General features: G+C 36.7%; 1 protein-coding gene across 1 annotated transcript; it reads left to right on the top strand.

The window, feature by feature from the left end:
- Window positions 1–6,628: 6,628 nt before the first annotated feature.
- Window positions 6,629–15,560, top strand: LOC309494513 (putative methyltransferase). The gene is made up of 7 exons (XM_082163936.1): window positions 6,629–6,716; window positions 11,623–11,811; window positions 12,605–12,762; window positions 14,285–14,498; window positions 14,667–14,770; window positions 14,972–15,109; window positions 15,367–15,560. Exons 2-7 carry the CDS (start codon window positions 11,701–11,703, stop codon window positions 15,461–15,463), a joined length of 822 nt encoding a protein of 273 aa, XP_082020062.1. The 5' UTR covers window positions 6,629–6,716; window positions 11,623–11,700; the 3' UTR covers window positions 15,464–15,560.
- Window positions 15,561–15,656: the final 96 nt, after the last annotated feature.

Here is a 15,656-nt window from a genome sequence, read left to right on the forward strand (position 1 = left end):
AGAAAAAGAAAAAAAAAACTGAATGCAAATGACCTTTTCTCTTTACAGGCAAAGTTTATGAGTGAAATTGAAATTGAAGTGATGGTAAAGTTGTCGTCTAACCTCTTGTCTTTCAGTGTGAAAGAATCTGGCATCTTTACACAAGGTCTGAGGACTCTAAAACATTCATGACACATCATTGATGACACATATACAATGCAAAAGCACGCTTTGTTATTTGGAGGCCTGTTAGTCTTTGAGTAAAAGGGTTTAACAAAAGTATAAAATAAAGTGTGTGAGTGTGTTCGTAACGTCACACCGCTAGCTTACAGACGCAAGCTGGAATGAGCCTACGCATGAAACGCAAAAGCTTCTACAAAAGCGCTCCATTCTTGCATGTTTTCTCTTGCAGACAACCTTAATGGACAAGTTAGTCAAATCTAGTTATAATGTTTATGCCTACAGTAGCTAATGGGGGGTGACAAGATAACTCTATCTATTTTGTTAATATCAAAGAAGAAGAATGTCCATGATGTACAGTGGGCAATCTCTGTGTCAGTTTTTATGTACTTGTGCAGAGTAAAGATTTTTTTAATAATTCAGAAACTGAGAAGTGTATGGAAGCTTGTCTCGCCACAGAATAAAAAAATAAGTAATTTTGACTTTTTATCTCATATCTCTGAGTTTATATCTCGCAATTCTGACTTTTTCCACAATTCTGAGTTTATATCTCGCAATTCTGACTTTTTCCACAATTCTGAGTTTATATTTCGTAATTTTGACTTTTCCCACAATTCTGAGTTTATATCTCGTAATTCTACCTTTCTCGCAATTCTGAGTTTATATCTCGCAATTCTGAGTTTTTCCACAATCCTGAGTTTATATCTCGTAATTCTGAGTTTTTCCACAATTCTGAGTTTATATCTCGCAATTCTGAGTTTATATCTCGCAATTCTGAGTTTATATCTCACAATTCTGATTTTTTCCACAATTCTGAGTTTATATCTCGCAATTCTGACTTTTTCCACAATTCTGAGTTTATATCTCGTAATTCTGACTTTTTCCACAATTCTGAGTTTATATCTCGTAATTCTACCTTTCTCGCAATTCTGAGTTTATATCTCGCAATTCTGACTTTTTCCACAATTCTGAGTTTATATCTCGTAATTCTACCTTTCTCGCAATTCTGAGTTTATATCTCGCAATTCTGACTTTTTCCACAATTCTGAGTTTATATCTCGTAATTCTACCTTTCTCGCAATTCTGAGTTTATATCTCGCAATTCTGACTTTTTCCACAATTCTGAGTTTATATCTCGCAATTCTACCTTTCTTGCAATTCTGAGTTTATATCTCGCAATTCTGACTTTTTCTCGCAATTCTGAGTTTATATCTCGCAATTCTAACTTTCTCGCAATTCTAAGTTTATATCTCGCAATTCTAACTTTCTCGTAATTCTAACTTTCTCACAATTCTACGTTTATAATTTGCAATTCTGACTTTTTTTCCCCCCACAATTGTGAGTTTATATCTCAATACATTTTTTCTGTGGTTTATTCTTCTGTAATGTTAACAAAATGTAATAATGAAGGGGGCGATAGATAGTTACCTTGTCTGCCACGTCATAAACTTGCAATTGGGGAAAAAATTGTGAGATCAAAAAGTCGCAATTACCTTTCTTTTCCTTCTGTGGTGGAAACAAGCTTCCATATAGTGACATGTTCTGAACTAAACAATGCAAAAATATGACAATCTTTTTTGGTAAATAAACAGTGAAATATAAATCAATATTTAAATTGCTATAAATCAGAACACGAAATATACGGTCACATTTACCATTGTGCTACAAATCAAGTAATTTCAACAGAAAGTTTCCCTAAATTTGCTGCGTTGACCTATGGAAGCTTGTTTCCACCATTGAATAAAAATGAAAAAAGGTAATTGTGACTTTTTTTTCCTCACATTTCTGACTTTACTCTCGCAATTGTGAGTTTATGTCCAGCAATTCTGAATTTAGGCCTATTACTCGCAATTGCGGGGCCTATAAAATCGGTTTAAAGTAGCCTATGTTTCTGGTCAAAAAATAAAGTGCATCCTCTTTTTGCATATGCTCTCTCTCTCTCTCTCTCTGTTTGTGTGTTTCTCTCTGACAGGTGTGGCAGTGGATGCAAATACTGATGTGATCAGCAGTGATTGATTTTATCTGCAGGGATGCGCAGTGCTGAGGTACACAGGTCCAGGCCTCTCTGCCCTGACACCTATAAACCCATCCAAACACAGGCTGGTCTGATTGATTCCTGTATGGACCAGACGTGTGACCAATGAATAATTAAAACCCTTAAACCCGTGCGGCTTAGGGAATTGGCTGCCCGATGACCAGCTTCCTGACTTATTGACGGTCTCGCAGCTGTCACGTCAAAATCTGACAGCCAAACACAAGTCATCAGAGGCTTAGTAAGTAGGCGGAGCTGATAATATTATCTCAGCCAATCAGCATGCGTGAAATTTAATCTAGTACAACCATTGTTGGCCTGGGCAGATTGTTTGTGACATACTAATTTGATGAGTTTTTTTTTTTTCTCCCACTCTTTCAAAAGATATTCATTATACAAATGATGTGTAGTAATTAGTCACAGCACTCAAATTTGAGGAAATAATCGAAGCAGAATTTAAACTAAAAAAGGGTATTTGTTTGTTTATGGTAAACTTTTTGTTTCAAAATAACTTGCAATGACAGTCTGTGTGTGTTAGAATCACAGTGCATGTGCATGTTTAAAAGAGTGCACTAGTGGCAGTAGCTGAACATGTTCTGCTGTGTGATAGCGCCCCCTGCTGCACTTCTTGAGAAGAGGCACGTTGTGTTGAGAGACTGGGGCTTGCTGTCACATTTTTTTTTTTTTTTTTTTTTTTTACAATATCAGGTTATTTACATACAAACTTAATAAAAAGAACTACAACAAAAATATAATAAAATAATTTAATTAATTTAACATTCATGGATAAGTTCTCACAAGGAAACCTGCAATTTATTGACATTGTTTTGAGAAGAATACCTTTGTGTATTGTTGAAAATGAATATACAAAATATTGCTATTACTATATCTAAAGTTAAAAAGCCTGCATTTTGTTATAATGGCAGAATTCAGAAAATAATTGTACTATTTTTTATTTATTTAGTTTTTTGAACTAGGTGTTTTGAAATGAATGTGAAAGTAAGACATACTTTCCAGTGTGACAACAAGACCCTGTCATTTGTTATGATACTAGTATAATATTATACTAGTATAATAATTAGTATAATATACACACACACACACACTCCGTAGTTTTAGACCCTCGAAAACAGAGACTGACCCCGTCAGTGAAGCAAAGACATAATGGATACATATAATACACTGTGTACTGTAACATAATACATTTTCAATGTTTTATAGCTTTTTTAATGATTATACTGTAAATTTGTCATTAATAAAAGCACTCTAGACTGCGCTAAAAGTACAAAGGTCAAACGCAGTAAAGGCGACTATTCATGTGTGGAGGGTGAACCAACTTCAGGGTAAAGAGATGCGCTTCCCCTTTGAAAACACATTTAAATAGATTTCAAGCGCTCCCGATAAATTATGTATTATTAAAGCGGCTATATGTTCACAAAACATGTTCATTGCAACATACCTAATGCAGCCAAATCCTGTGCTTGGACCTGGCCCTGTTCCAGAACCAAATCACTGTGGGTGAAATTAGTATATAGGCCTACAATTGCTGCATAATTATCAAACATGTTAAAATATAAGTCCTTTCACGTCACCATTTCGCGTGTTGTTGTCAGCCTACACTTCACATAATAGGCCTGAAGACCTGGGCTTCATTAACCAACTATGATAGTTTGATAAACGGTGTATCATCATCATAGACTAAAGACAAGTGACTTGAATACTACTTACCATTAATGCTATTAATTGTTGCTGGTTTGGTGGTGCAGTGCTTTCAATTAACATCCATTGTTTTCAACGACGCAAATTCTGAATTTCAGATCGCTTCATAAATGTACTGTCCTGTCCATGTAATTTTCAAAAAATTTATAAACAGGCATCAATGAATTATGTAATATTTTAAAATATGTAATATGTGGATTTTTTATTGAATCGACACCTACCCTTTGATTATTGAAAATAAAAGTTTAAAAATTGTTTGGTTTATTTTTGAGATCCAGCGCGATGTGAACGTTCAGGAAAAGTGCACAAGAAAACTCCCACTTTTTCTGTTCACCTGCAGGAGAAAAGAGGAGAAGAAAACAATCAAGGAGGAGCGAAGAGAGAAAGAGTTGCTGCTCGAACGTTACAGGAATGATCCGAAACTGAAGCACTTGTGGATCAACAAGCACAAACACAACTACAGCTCCTCCTGATGAAGATCATCATCATCATCATCATCATCATCATCATCATCATCCCTTTAACCCGTGTAAATAAAACATCCTCAATGTATTACCTGTGTAATTAAAGTTTGCTCACTAAAAATTGAAAGATCCATTCTTGACTAATGAAACATAAAACATGTGTATTATGAAGTTGAATCAATTTGAACTAATTTGAATGGAACTTTTTAACTAGGAAGGAATTCATTCAATTCAGTTCATAACAGTGAAGTTCACAGGTCAGTAACAGATCAATATGTCATCTCTCCATCCATAAATTGAATGCTCATCTTTTCATGTTTCTTCCCTTGTTTCTGCCTTAAATTTTTATGTACAATCAACTTGTATGCTTAAGTCATTTCAACTTAAATTACATTAAACTGTTTTAAAAATGAGGCAAATCTTGTATTACTTGTACAAAAAAAATAAAAAATGGCTTAATTTATTTTGATGAGTTAATGCAATGTAAAATGATACAGTATGTTGTCATAACTTATTGATCATATCATTTTATAAAGTGTGGATTTTGGTTTTGTAGTGTTTTCTGTGGTGGATGAGCCACATTGAAAGGGTCTGCATGCACGCTCTGCTGGGAGTAACTCAGTTCTGATCATTTCTTCTCCAAAGCAGGCTCCGTGAACACAGACAGTTTCAATAACAAGTAAATGTTGGGTAGAAAAGGCTCCTTGCCCACGCCAGGCACCCGATGGTCGAGGATATTAAAGCTAATATCTCCTCACGCTAGCTAAGCATGCAGGGACAGGGGCTCAAATGTAAAAAAGGGGCATATATGCCACTTTTTTTTTACATTTGAGCCCCTGTCCCTGAAGAATGTTTAGCTAGCCTTGATATATATGCTCATCAAGGTTGCATTTATTTGATCAAAGATACAGAAAAAAACTACCCTGGTAATCCAGAGTTCTCGCGAGAGCACAAGTTGAATTTGCTCAGCGAGTTACTCTGGTGTCGAGTAATGATGCTCATTAAATATGCCCCTCGATCTGAGCTGCACCAATCACATCGGGTTATCTGATATAGGCGGGCCAGAGGCGAGATGACGACAACGCTGCGACGTCGAAGTCATTAGTAAACATTGCAAAATGATCGAGTTAGACTTGGCTTTTTATCTAAAAGAGGAACAGAAGACGGCGCTCGAATCGTTCCTTTGCAAGAAGGACGTTTTTGCTGTTTTGCCGACCGGATACGGCAAGAGTCTAATCTACCAGTTAGCTCCACTGGTAGCTAAGCGTATGGGGCTTGTTGTGATTGGTCGTAGTGTTATCCAATTGCGTGCAGTGAGATTTTCAAACGCATGCTTGGTGCCGCCCCTCGAGCTGGCCGATTTTCATTAGTCAACGCCAGACCATTAATCTTTTAGATTTAGGTCTGGATTTCCAGGCTAGAAAAAAACAGTAATATGATGAAATATTACTACAATTTTAAATAATGGTTTTCCATTTGAATATACTTATAACCTTTGATACTTTTTTAGGATTCTGAGTTTAAAAAAAAAAAAAAAAAAAAAAAAAATTCCTTTTATTCAGCAAGGATGTGTTAAATTCATAAAAAGTGAAAGTAAAGACATCAAATGAATCCTGAAAAAAGTATCACAGGTTGCAAAAAAATAAAAAAATTAAATAAAATAAAAACATTAAGCAGCACAACTGTTTCCAACATTGATAATAAATCAGCATATTAGAATGATTTCTGAATTATCGACATTGAAGACTGGAGTAATGATGCTGAAAATTCAACTTTGCATCACAGAAATAAATGATATTTTAAAGTAGGCCTAAATTAAAATAGAAAACCATTATTTTAAATTGTATTTTTTTTTCTGTATTTTTGATCAAATAAACGCAGGCTTGGTGTTCAAAAACATAAACACATTTTTTTTTTTTGACCGGTACTGTACATACTATGAGGCTATATAGGCCTAGTAAGAGGGCAAAGCGCTCCCTTTATAATTACCTCGCAATCTCACTAAAGTTCAGTTACAATCCAAGAAACTGACTTCACTACGAGTCTCTTCGAGTGGTCAGAGAATTCTTAAACAACTCTGATTGGACATTGCGGTCAAGAAATCAACAGTTGTGTCTGTGATTGGCTACATTTCTCAACGCTGCAAAAACACATTGTAAATCGAAACCCTTGAAACACTCCAGAGCGCAAACACAGATCCGCACTGGATAGGCAAATGTTTCGTCGATATGTTAATCATTACGGAGAAAACTGAACCAGCAGTTATTGGCAGCTTTTATCAGTAAAAGCAATCCGAAGCAGCAGCAGTCAGTGGTTTTGCCCTGCCCCACACACTCCTCCGCCTAATACCTATAAGGCTTGCTAATATGACGTCATCATGACGTATTCCCAGTGGTGAACGCAAAGCATTTTGGGAATCCGCGGCACAAACATAAGGCGCCAAACTTCATTGCATGGAGGGAAGAACGCAGTGTACATTTGATTTTCTTTTTTAATCTAAGTGTAACAAAAAAAAAAAAAAAAAACGATTAGAGCTCTGTTTAAGGACAAGAAATTAAAACCAACGCAATGATGAATGTCCAAAAGATGGCATTGACAGACTGTTTTTAAATGAAGTTGGATAAATATTTTTTGCTTTTAAACAGTGTGTGTGTGTGTGTGTGTGTTTGAGAGAGAGAGAGAGAGAGAGAGAGAGAGAGAGAGAGAGAGAGAGAGAGAGAGAGAGAGAGAGAGAGAGAGAGAGAGAGAGAGAGAGAGAGAGAGAGAGAGAGATTTTGGTTGGGTGACAGTTGTAGGTTACAGTTAGGGTGACCAGACGTCCAGAAAAATTCGGGACAGTCCCGAAATCGAAGCTGTTGTCCCGAAACCCGAATCCGGCCCTAATTGTCCCGAAAATTATACTAAAGCAAATTCTTGAGTAGCCTAGTTATTGTCTGATAAAACTTTAAAAACTGTCCGTGGAGGTTGAGTCGTCCTGCAGGCAGCCCCCGTCGGCTGCTCATTGGCTGAAGCATCTTTTCTTTTTTTCTTTTTTTTTTGAAGTTCTACAAAGAGACTGTAGGCGCGAATTTAAATGCATTGATAAGCGAGCGAGAGTTGCCGCAGCCGCGAGTTCAGTGAATGTGCAGGCAGCCACTCATAAAGGAGTGATTGATTGGTCGCGGCACTGTGTGCAAAAAAATTCTTCGGCCTAATGTCTGATGTTGGGTTACACAAAGCAAATCATCTACACAATTATTTAGTTTTCTTATTTAATGACCGACAATTTCGTCATAATAATAATTTTGGCATAAGGCTTATTAGTGTAAGGCTATATAGCCTGAAATGTCTGATTTACGCACTGTTACAACAGTCTTTTTTTCTTTTCTTTTTTTTTTTACAATGAAATTTGAGTTCATGATTTTAATGTTATTGTTTTTTGTGGCAGACTAAAGATTAATGACAGACTGTTGATCTTTGAATAAAAATATGTGGTAACGCTTTATGGCCGGTTCAGATTACACGTTTTTTTAATCTTATGCGATAGTCACTGTGACAGATTACACGATTTTGACTCCTAAAATCGTGTCGTGTCGTGGACAAGAACCATGTCAGACTACACGTTTCTTCCAGACCAGTTATCGCGTGTCGTCTTTGAAGATGCGCGTGAAGGCGAAACTAATAGCGCCTGACTTCCGGAAACGAACGTAAACAAACAATGGATGAAGCCGCGATTTTCCTATTGGCTGTCTTGTGTTCAGAAAAAGATAAAAAAAGAAAGAAAACCCGACAATGGACACGTTCTTGGATTGCACGAAGAGGACAGACTGTCAATCCTTCAAAGAGAACTTGAGGTAAAATATGTTTCACACACACTCTCGCTCGCTCGCTCATTCACACACACTCACGCATTCTCACTCGTAACACACATACATAATCACACAAACAAGTTTCTCTATAGCGAAGTACAATTTAATGAATGATTAGTTAGCTTAATGCTAATTCCAGTCAGTTACTCACCGGGTTGCTGAAGTACTTCTGCTATTTTTCGCCAGCATTTTTCTTTTTTAATTCTGTCATGGTACTCTCTCGATGAAACATCATACAGGCAGGAGTACTGTTGCCACAGCTCCACGAACCTTTCCTCCATTTCATAATTCCACTTAGCAACACCATCGTCTCTATTTCGTTTCGGCATTTTTGAAAGCTGTGTATGGAAATGCGTCTGTGCTCCTATTGGTCAATGTCACACGTGATAGAACCCGTCGTGGAGGACCGAAAAAAAATTAAACATGCTAGTCTTTTTGTCGTGGTGTCGTGAAGCATCGCAGACGCAACGTAGGCTGTCGCCCGCTATGACACACTATACGAGATGAAACGATCGAATCTTGCGTCCCGACGCCCGTTGTCGTATACGAATTCCCACGACACTCTAAGTCAAACGGATCGTGGGAAAATCGGGCTAAAAACGTGTAATCTGAACCGGCCATTAGATTACAGCCCGGAAAGTACTGCGTAATTAAAATGAAAGTACAGTGTAACGTTCGGTAATTACAGTGTACCTATAAAGTACTTACGTGTAAGTATAGGGGAACAATACGTAAAGTCTTGGGAATAAAGGTGTAACAACCAGGAAAATACTGCGTAATTAAAACGAAATTACAGTGTAACTTTCGGTAATTACAGTGTACCTATAAAGTACGTACGTGTAAGTATAGGGGAATAATATTTATTTTTTATTTATTTGTTGTTTATTTGAATAGGGACAGATACAAAATAAACAGAGATTATTACAAAACAATCCAATGCATGTATCACAGTGTTTATAACCATGGCTAATTCGCAACACACGCAAAATATGTAAAGTTTTGGGAATAAAGGGGTAACAACCAGGAAAATAACAAATTATTTAGGCAAATTATTTAGACTGTAAGTATTCCATGTAGTTACAGGGTAAGTATGACATTGCGGGCTGTAAATTAAAGTGGTGCTTCTTACCCTCTTGTTTCATGTAGTTACAGGGTAAGTATGACATTGCGGGCTGTAAATTAAAGTGGTGTTTCTTACCCTCTTGTTTCATGTAGTTACAGGGTAAGTACAATAAAAACACATGTACACACACACAATCTGATATCACTCGGAAAACTTTATTTAAAAAAAACAACAACTTATTTAAAAACGGATTTACAGCACTTTCGCTTGCTTGGTTTCCTCCTCCTCTTGTTCCTCTTCTTTTTCTTTCTTTCCACTGATGAATCTTAAGAAGGAATCCCATGACATGTCTCTTGCTATTCTGTATTATGTGTTAAAAGAAAATAGCCTACAGTAGGCTACAGAAATGTCCTCACCATTTACTCATCTTTTACCCTGATGTCATCCGAGATGTATACAAATTTCCTTCTTCAGATTAACACAAACAAAAGTTTTTAGAAAAATAAATAATCTCTGTAAATGCATATAATGCAAGCTCATGTGTTCCTAAAAGTTGACAACAGCACACAACAATAACTACAGTAATCCATACGACCCAAATGGATGAATCAATGTCTTCTGAAGTGAAACGATAAACGTTTTTAAGAAAAATACCAAATATTTAAACATTTTAAACTGTAGACTATCGCTTCCGACCAACTGTCACCTGCGCGTTCATGAGAGGGTTGAGTACGTTTACGCTTGAAAATTTAAAGCTTGGCGTAAGCGCACCGAAAAACCGAATGTCGAATTATAATTTTTTTTTAATGTTTTTATTATTGCTCACAACAAAATACAAACAATAACAGATAATACTAATGAAAAACAAACCATGCAGAAGAACAGACACCAGTTCTCGCGCGAGTTTCACATCAAACTCCCGCGAGGATGCAATGGACGCTTAAAGCTTCAGCAAACGCGAAACCATTCAAGCCGACTCTCATGCACTCGCTGGTGACAGTTGGTCGGTAGCGAAAAGATGAGTAAATTATGAGAACATTTCTGGGAGTAGCCTACTGTATTTTCTTTTAATACATAATACAGAATAGAAAAATACTCCTTCTTATGATTAGGCAAATCAGTGGAACGATAGAAAAGAAGAGGAGGACCAAGAGGAGGAGGAAGCCATGCAAGAGAAACAAAACAGGACAAAACATGCTACTTTCTATCAGGACTTTAGTATTTGAAATGAAAAGTTGATAAAAAAAAAGATAAAAAAAAGAATAAGAAGTGTAATATGTTGTAAATCTGTTTTGAAATAAGTTGTTTTTCAAATAAAGGTTTTCCAAGTGATGTCAGATTTTGTGTGTAGGCCTACATGTGTTTTTATTGTACTTACCCTGTAACTACATGAAACAAGAGGGTAAGAAGCACCACTTTAATTTACAGCCCGCAATGTCATACTTACCCTGTAACTACATGGAATACTTACAGTCTAAATAATTTGTTATTTTCCTGGTTGTTACCCCTTTATTCCCAAAACTTTACATATTATTCCCCTATACTTACACTTATGTACTTTATAGGTACACTGTAATTACCAAAAGTTACACTGTAATTTCGTTTTAATTACGCAGTATTTTCATGGTTGTTACACCTTTATTCCCAAGACTTTACGAATTGTTCCCCTATACTTACACGTAAGTACTTTATAGGTACACTGTAATTACCGAAAGTTACACTGTACTTTCAATTTAATTACGTAGTACTTTCCGGGCTGTAATCTAAAGCGTTACCAAATATGTTTGGTTCAGGTTTGAAAAATAATTTTATTATAGGCTATGTAGTCTAATATCATAGTAGGACTACCCCAAAACCTCCCCAAACAACAACCAATCTCATCTGGTCACCCTTACAGTTTGACAAGAGTTTACAGATTACAGTTTCACAAAAGCACAATGTTGTGTTTTATTGCGAGTGTACACAAATATAAGTAAACACTTTGCACAATTGAACAAAATGACAAAGTATGTTTTTATGTTGCCACTGTTCGATCGCGATCGCGCTCGCTCTGCTCGTAAGGATCCAGTCCTTTGATTCCCTTTATTTTCTCGTCATATCTCGTTTTTGCATTAGGATTTAGTTTTAGGCGGTATGCTCTGACAATGTTTTCTTTAGCCCGCTGCATTTTGTAGGATTATATTCTGTTTTTCATGCTAATTTTTCATTATTTTCATGGCAGAACACTAGCCTGCTATGCCCATAGACATATGGCTATGCCAGCCTGGCCAAACATACCCATAATTCTTTGCGTTCTGAAGCGGTTGCCGCCCATTTGGTCACATGTCTTAGCGATCTCTATGCTTGTTGTAATGAATTACCCAAGGCCAGATTCTCAGGTTGTGTTGTGTCTGTTGGATTGACTGGAAAGGGGAAATGGCTCAGAGACATTTTGAGGGAAAAGCACATGCTGAATCTTACCAGCGTTACCGGGTGTCTCCTCCTCAGGGACTCATAGATGAAGTGCTGAACTTCCTTCGAAAAAGAGTATGTGAGATGGGTGTGTTTGGAAAAGCTTTTGTCATAATGACTCAGAGTCAGCACATTATGTATATGATGTTTTAGTTGTCTTTATTGAGGCTAAACTATGGAAAAGAATCAAAGACATGTGAAAACAAAGTGTAGGCTATGTCATTGTTTAGCTTGTGAAAGGTTTACACCAACAAAATAATTGCAAATAGACGTATCTTAAGTCACTTATTGCTTTGTTAAAACTTTTGCAAACATTCTTAGTCTTTTAAAATATTGTCAGTGTTCCTTTTCTGACTAAGCTGAAGTAGGCCTATTATCAAATTTCTGTAATCATTTTTAAACCCTCATGTTTGAAACCTGAATGCTTAAAAAAAAAAGAAAGAAAATATCAGGTTTTTCAGGTGTGCTATTCACCTTTTTCTCAACATAAGAGTGGGCGTGGCCATTGTAACTTAATATCTCATCCGCTTTCATTTTTTTTTTTTTTTGCTGTACAAAAACTTTCCATTATGTTGCTTGAAATTACAAACTCATAATATCATAATTATTTTAGGATTTACAGCATTTTGTTATTCTTCCCATTATTTGCTGTAGGCCTATAGCGTCAAATGAATCAAATTGTCACTCAATCAAAGAAAATAGCTTACTTCCACGTTGGTACAAAGAAAGAAATTATATGAGTTTGGAACAAAATTTTTTACTCAAACTATCCTTTTAAGTCTTTAAATTCGAATGACAGATTCATAAGCCAGCTGTTGAAAACACCAGCATAGCTAAAGCTTTCTCTTTTGACCTAATATATGAACAGATCCAGGAGCCGCTTGATCTGGCAGTGGTGGGCTGTGGATCAGGACAGGGCACTGAACTACTGGCTCCTCACTTTATGACTGTGGTCGGGACAGATATCAGTTCAGCTCAACTGGAGATAGCCTCTGCTAAAGATCACGCAGCAAATTTGTGTTACAGGTACAAAATAACTATAAACACCTGCAAGAAAATATAGAACAATTCTTCACTTCATTATTACCCCTTTTCCACCAAGGCAGAGCTGGTGCTGGTTCGGAGCCAGAGCCTAGTTTCAAATCGGTTCTTTGTTTTTCCACCGCCAAAGCACCAGCTCCGAACCAGTAAAACTGGTTCTTAAGTAGCACCAAATCATTGCAGGGTCTAGAACGGAGCCAAGAAAGAACCGCTTGCGTCAGAGGCTGGGGGCGGGGTTACCGTGGCCAACAAGACTGAAGAGAAACTTGTGACCGCCATTTTTAAATAGCAGCTAGTCGAGCTAATAGCAGCTCGATTATAATATCCGTCTATGTAAGTTACGGCGAGCTGCACGAACACGTTGGATTCGCCGTGTTTGGATGCCGATTTATTTTCGCAAACCCATGAGCATCCATAGTAACGCAACGTCTAAGTTATTATTGTTGATGCCTTGGTCGAGATGCATCGGAGCAGCGTGGACCGATCAGAGCTGCGGGAGTGTTTGGAGATCATACGACTCCTTGTGCTTTTTGATCGCTTTCGCAGTGATTTGATTTCATGTGCTGATCGTTCTGCGAGAAGCCGATGCATCTCGAACAAGTCTGGTGTGTTTGTGTTTGGCGCTGCCGCATAGCGTTGCTGGGCAACATGATACGTATGCAGTGACGTAAGATATAGCTCTGTTGTGGCTCTCTGGCAGGTGGAAACGCAAACCGGTTCTTAGTAAGCTCGTCAGTCGAACCAACTCCGAACTGGCAATAGCTCTGGCTCTGAACCAGCACCCGGTTCTTGTTGGTGGAAAAGGGGTATATGTACTTCAAAAAAGTACTGTGGCAGTACCATGGTATATGTGAGGGCATCATATGGCAATACCATGGTACTACTGACAAGATACTTCAGAGAATATATTACCATGGTGTTATTTTGGTACCTTTCTGTTATTGAAAGTGTTTTTTTTGTTTTGTTATTAAGTGTGTGGTGTGGTGTGGTGTGGTGTGTGTGTGTGTGTGTGTGTGTGTGTGTGTGTGTTGAAAAATAAAGCATTTGTGTTGAACAATAAATAACAATAGCAATATACACAGTAAATCAAAATCTAATTTGTATGTTAAGTGTTTAGTTGTTCAACACATGTTCTTAGAATAATTGAGAAACAAAAGAAGCAGAGAAGGATACCTCTATTTATACTGTGTGTGTATGTATATGTGTATATATATATATATATATATATATATATTCATACTGTGTACTATTTATACTATTTACACACATACACACACACACACACACACACACACATATATATATATATATATATATATATATATATATATATATATATATTAATACTGTAAATGTATATTTAAAATTTTTATTTAAATTTATTAAATTTTATACTTTTTTTTATAACATTTTTAGATATCTTACAATTATTTTTTATCCACTTTTTAAATATTTTCCCCACTGTACTCACACTATGGATATGTATCTGTTTATCCTGCTCCATTAGACAGAGTCCTGCAGAGGAGATGCCCTTTGAGGATGATATGGCCGACTTGGTTATAGCCATGACAGCTGCTCACTGGTTCGACCATCCGCTCTTCCTGCGGGAGGCAGACAGGATTCTGAGGCCAGGAGGCTGCCTCGCGCTGCTCAGCTACACCATGGATTTTGAGCTGGAATATGGAGAAAGTACCTCGAAACTCAATCAAATCTGTCAAGAGGTTAAATAAACCATAAACAAAATGTTTCATGGGTTGTTGTTGTTCAGGAAACCTACATTATAAATATTTGATATGAGGTAGCCTATGTGAAGTATGATGCAGCATTTTAATTGATTGGCTTTCTCGCACTAGAGATCTTCAGTGTATACTCTATTTTTCAATTCACAGTTCTATGCAGCCCTGCACCCTTTTAGGAAAGCTTATATAGGGTCCAGTTCCCTCCAAGTGTACAAGAAGATCTATGACCTTGTTTCATACGATGATAAAGAGTGGTAAGTGTGCTTTTTATTACATAGCGGCTTTGTAAGGATCATGCCAATAAAAAAAAATATATAAAAATGCTATATAAACGTAATGTCATAATGCAATCGAATAATAGCGTAAAAACTTTAAAAACTGTTTTTTTTTATTATTGCAAAATCTAATATAAAGATACCAGATTCCCACTTAAATGCCTGTATTTGTTTGCACAGGCATGAATGTCTGAAGGTTCGGATGATGATGCCACTGTCAAGGTTCATTGGCTTGGTTGAATCTTTCTCTACATATCAAGGTTTCCTGGAGAAGGATCCTGTTGAGGCCAAGAGACTGTCTCAGACCATCACAGACAGGTAACAGACAGTCTCGGCTCATAAGGAACATCATCCCTGATGCTCTGAAAGAAGCAAAATAGCCTTTGGATTAACTCCAGTGTCATTTATTTATTTCAACCTATACATACATTATCAAAAATGCTTAAATTATAAGTCAACACATCATTTATTTTTTTTTATTTTTTTTATTAATCCAATTATTTCTGAAATCTGAATATATAATATTTATAAAATAATTAATAAAATGTTACTAATGGTCATTATTTTATTTTCAGGTTGTTGGAAGCAATGGGGGCCTCGTCGACTGACACTGAACTAACAGTGGTAGTGAAATACTTCTACTTGTTAGCCTCTAAACCACAGAAATCCTAAAATGATTGCGAACCCACAGATCCCTCTGTTTCAATTGTTTCTCAATACTTCAAAGAGCATTAAAGCATATGTGTGGAACAATAAACACTTAACTGTTGGATTTATTATATTGTGTGTTTAATGTTGCTATGAACACCATAAAATAATGATCTAAAGTGCTCTAAGTGGCTCAAAATCTCATTTGGCTTTGCAG

This window comes from Leuciscus leuciscus, assembly GCF_965113295.1.
Source record: "Leuciscus leuciscus genome assembly, chromosome: 3".
Taxonomy (NCBI): Eukaryota; Metazoa; Chordata; class Actinopteri; order Cypriniformes; family Leuciscidae; genus Leuciscus; species Leuciscus leuciscus.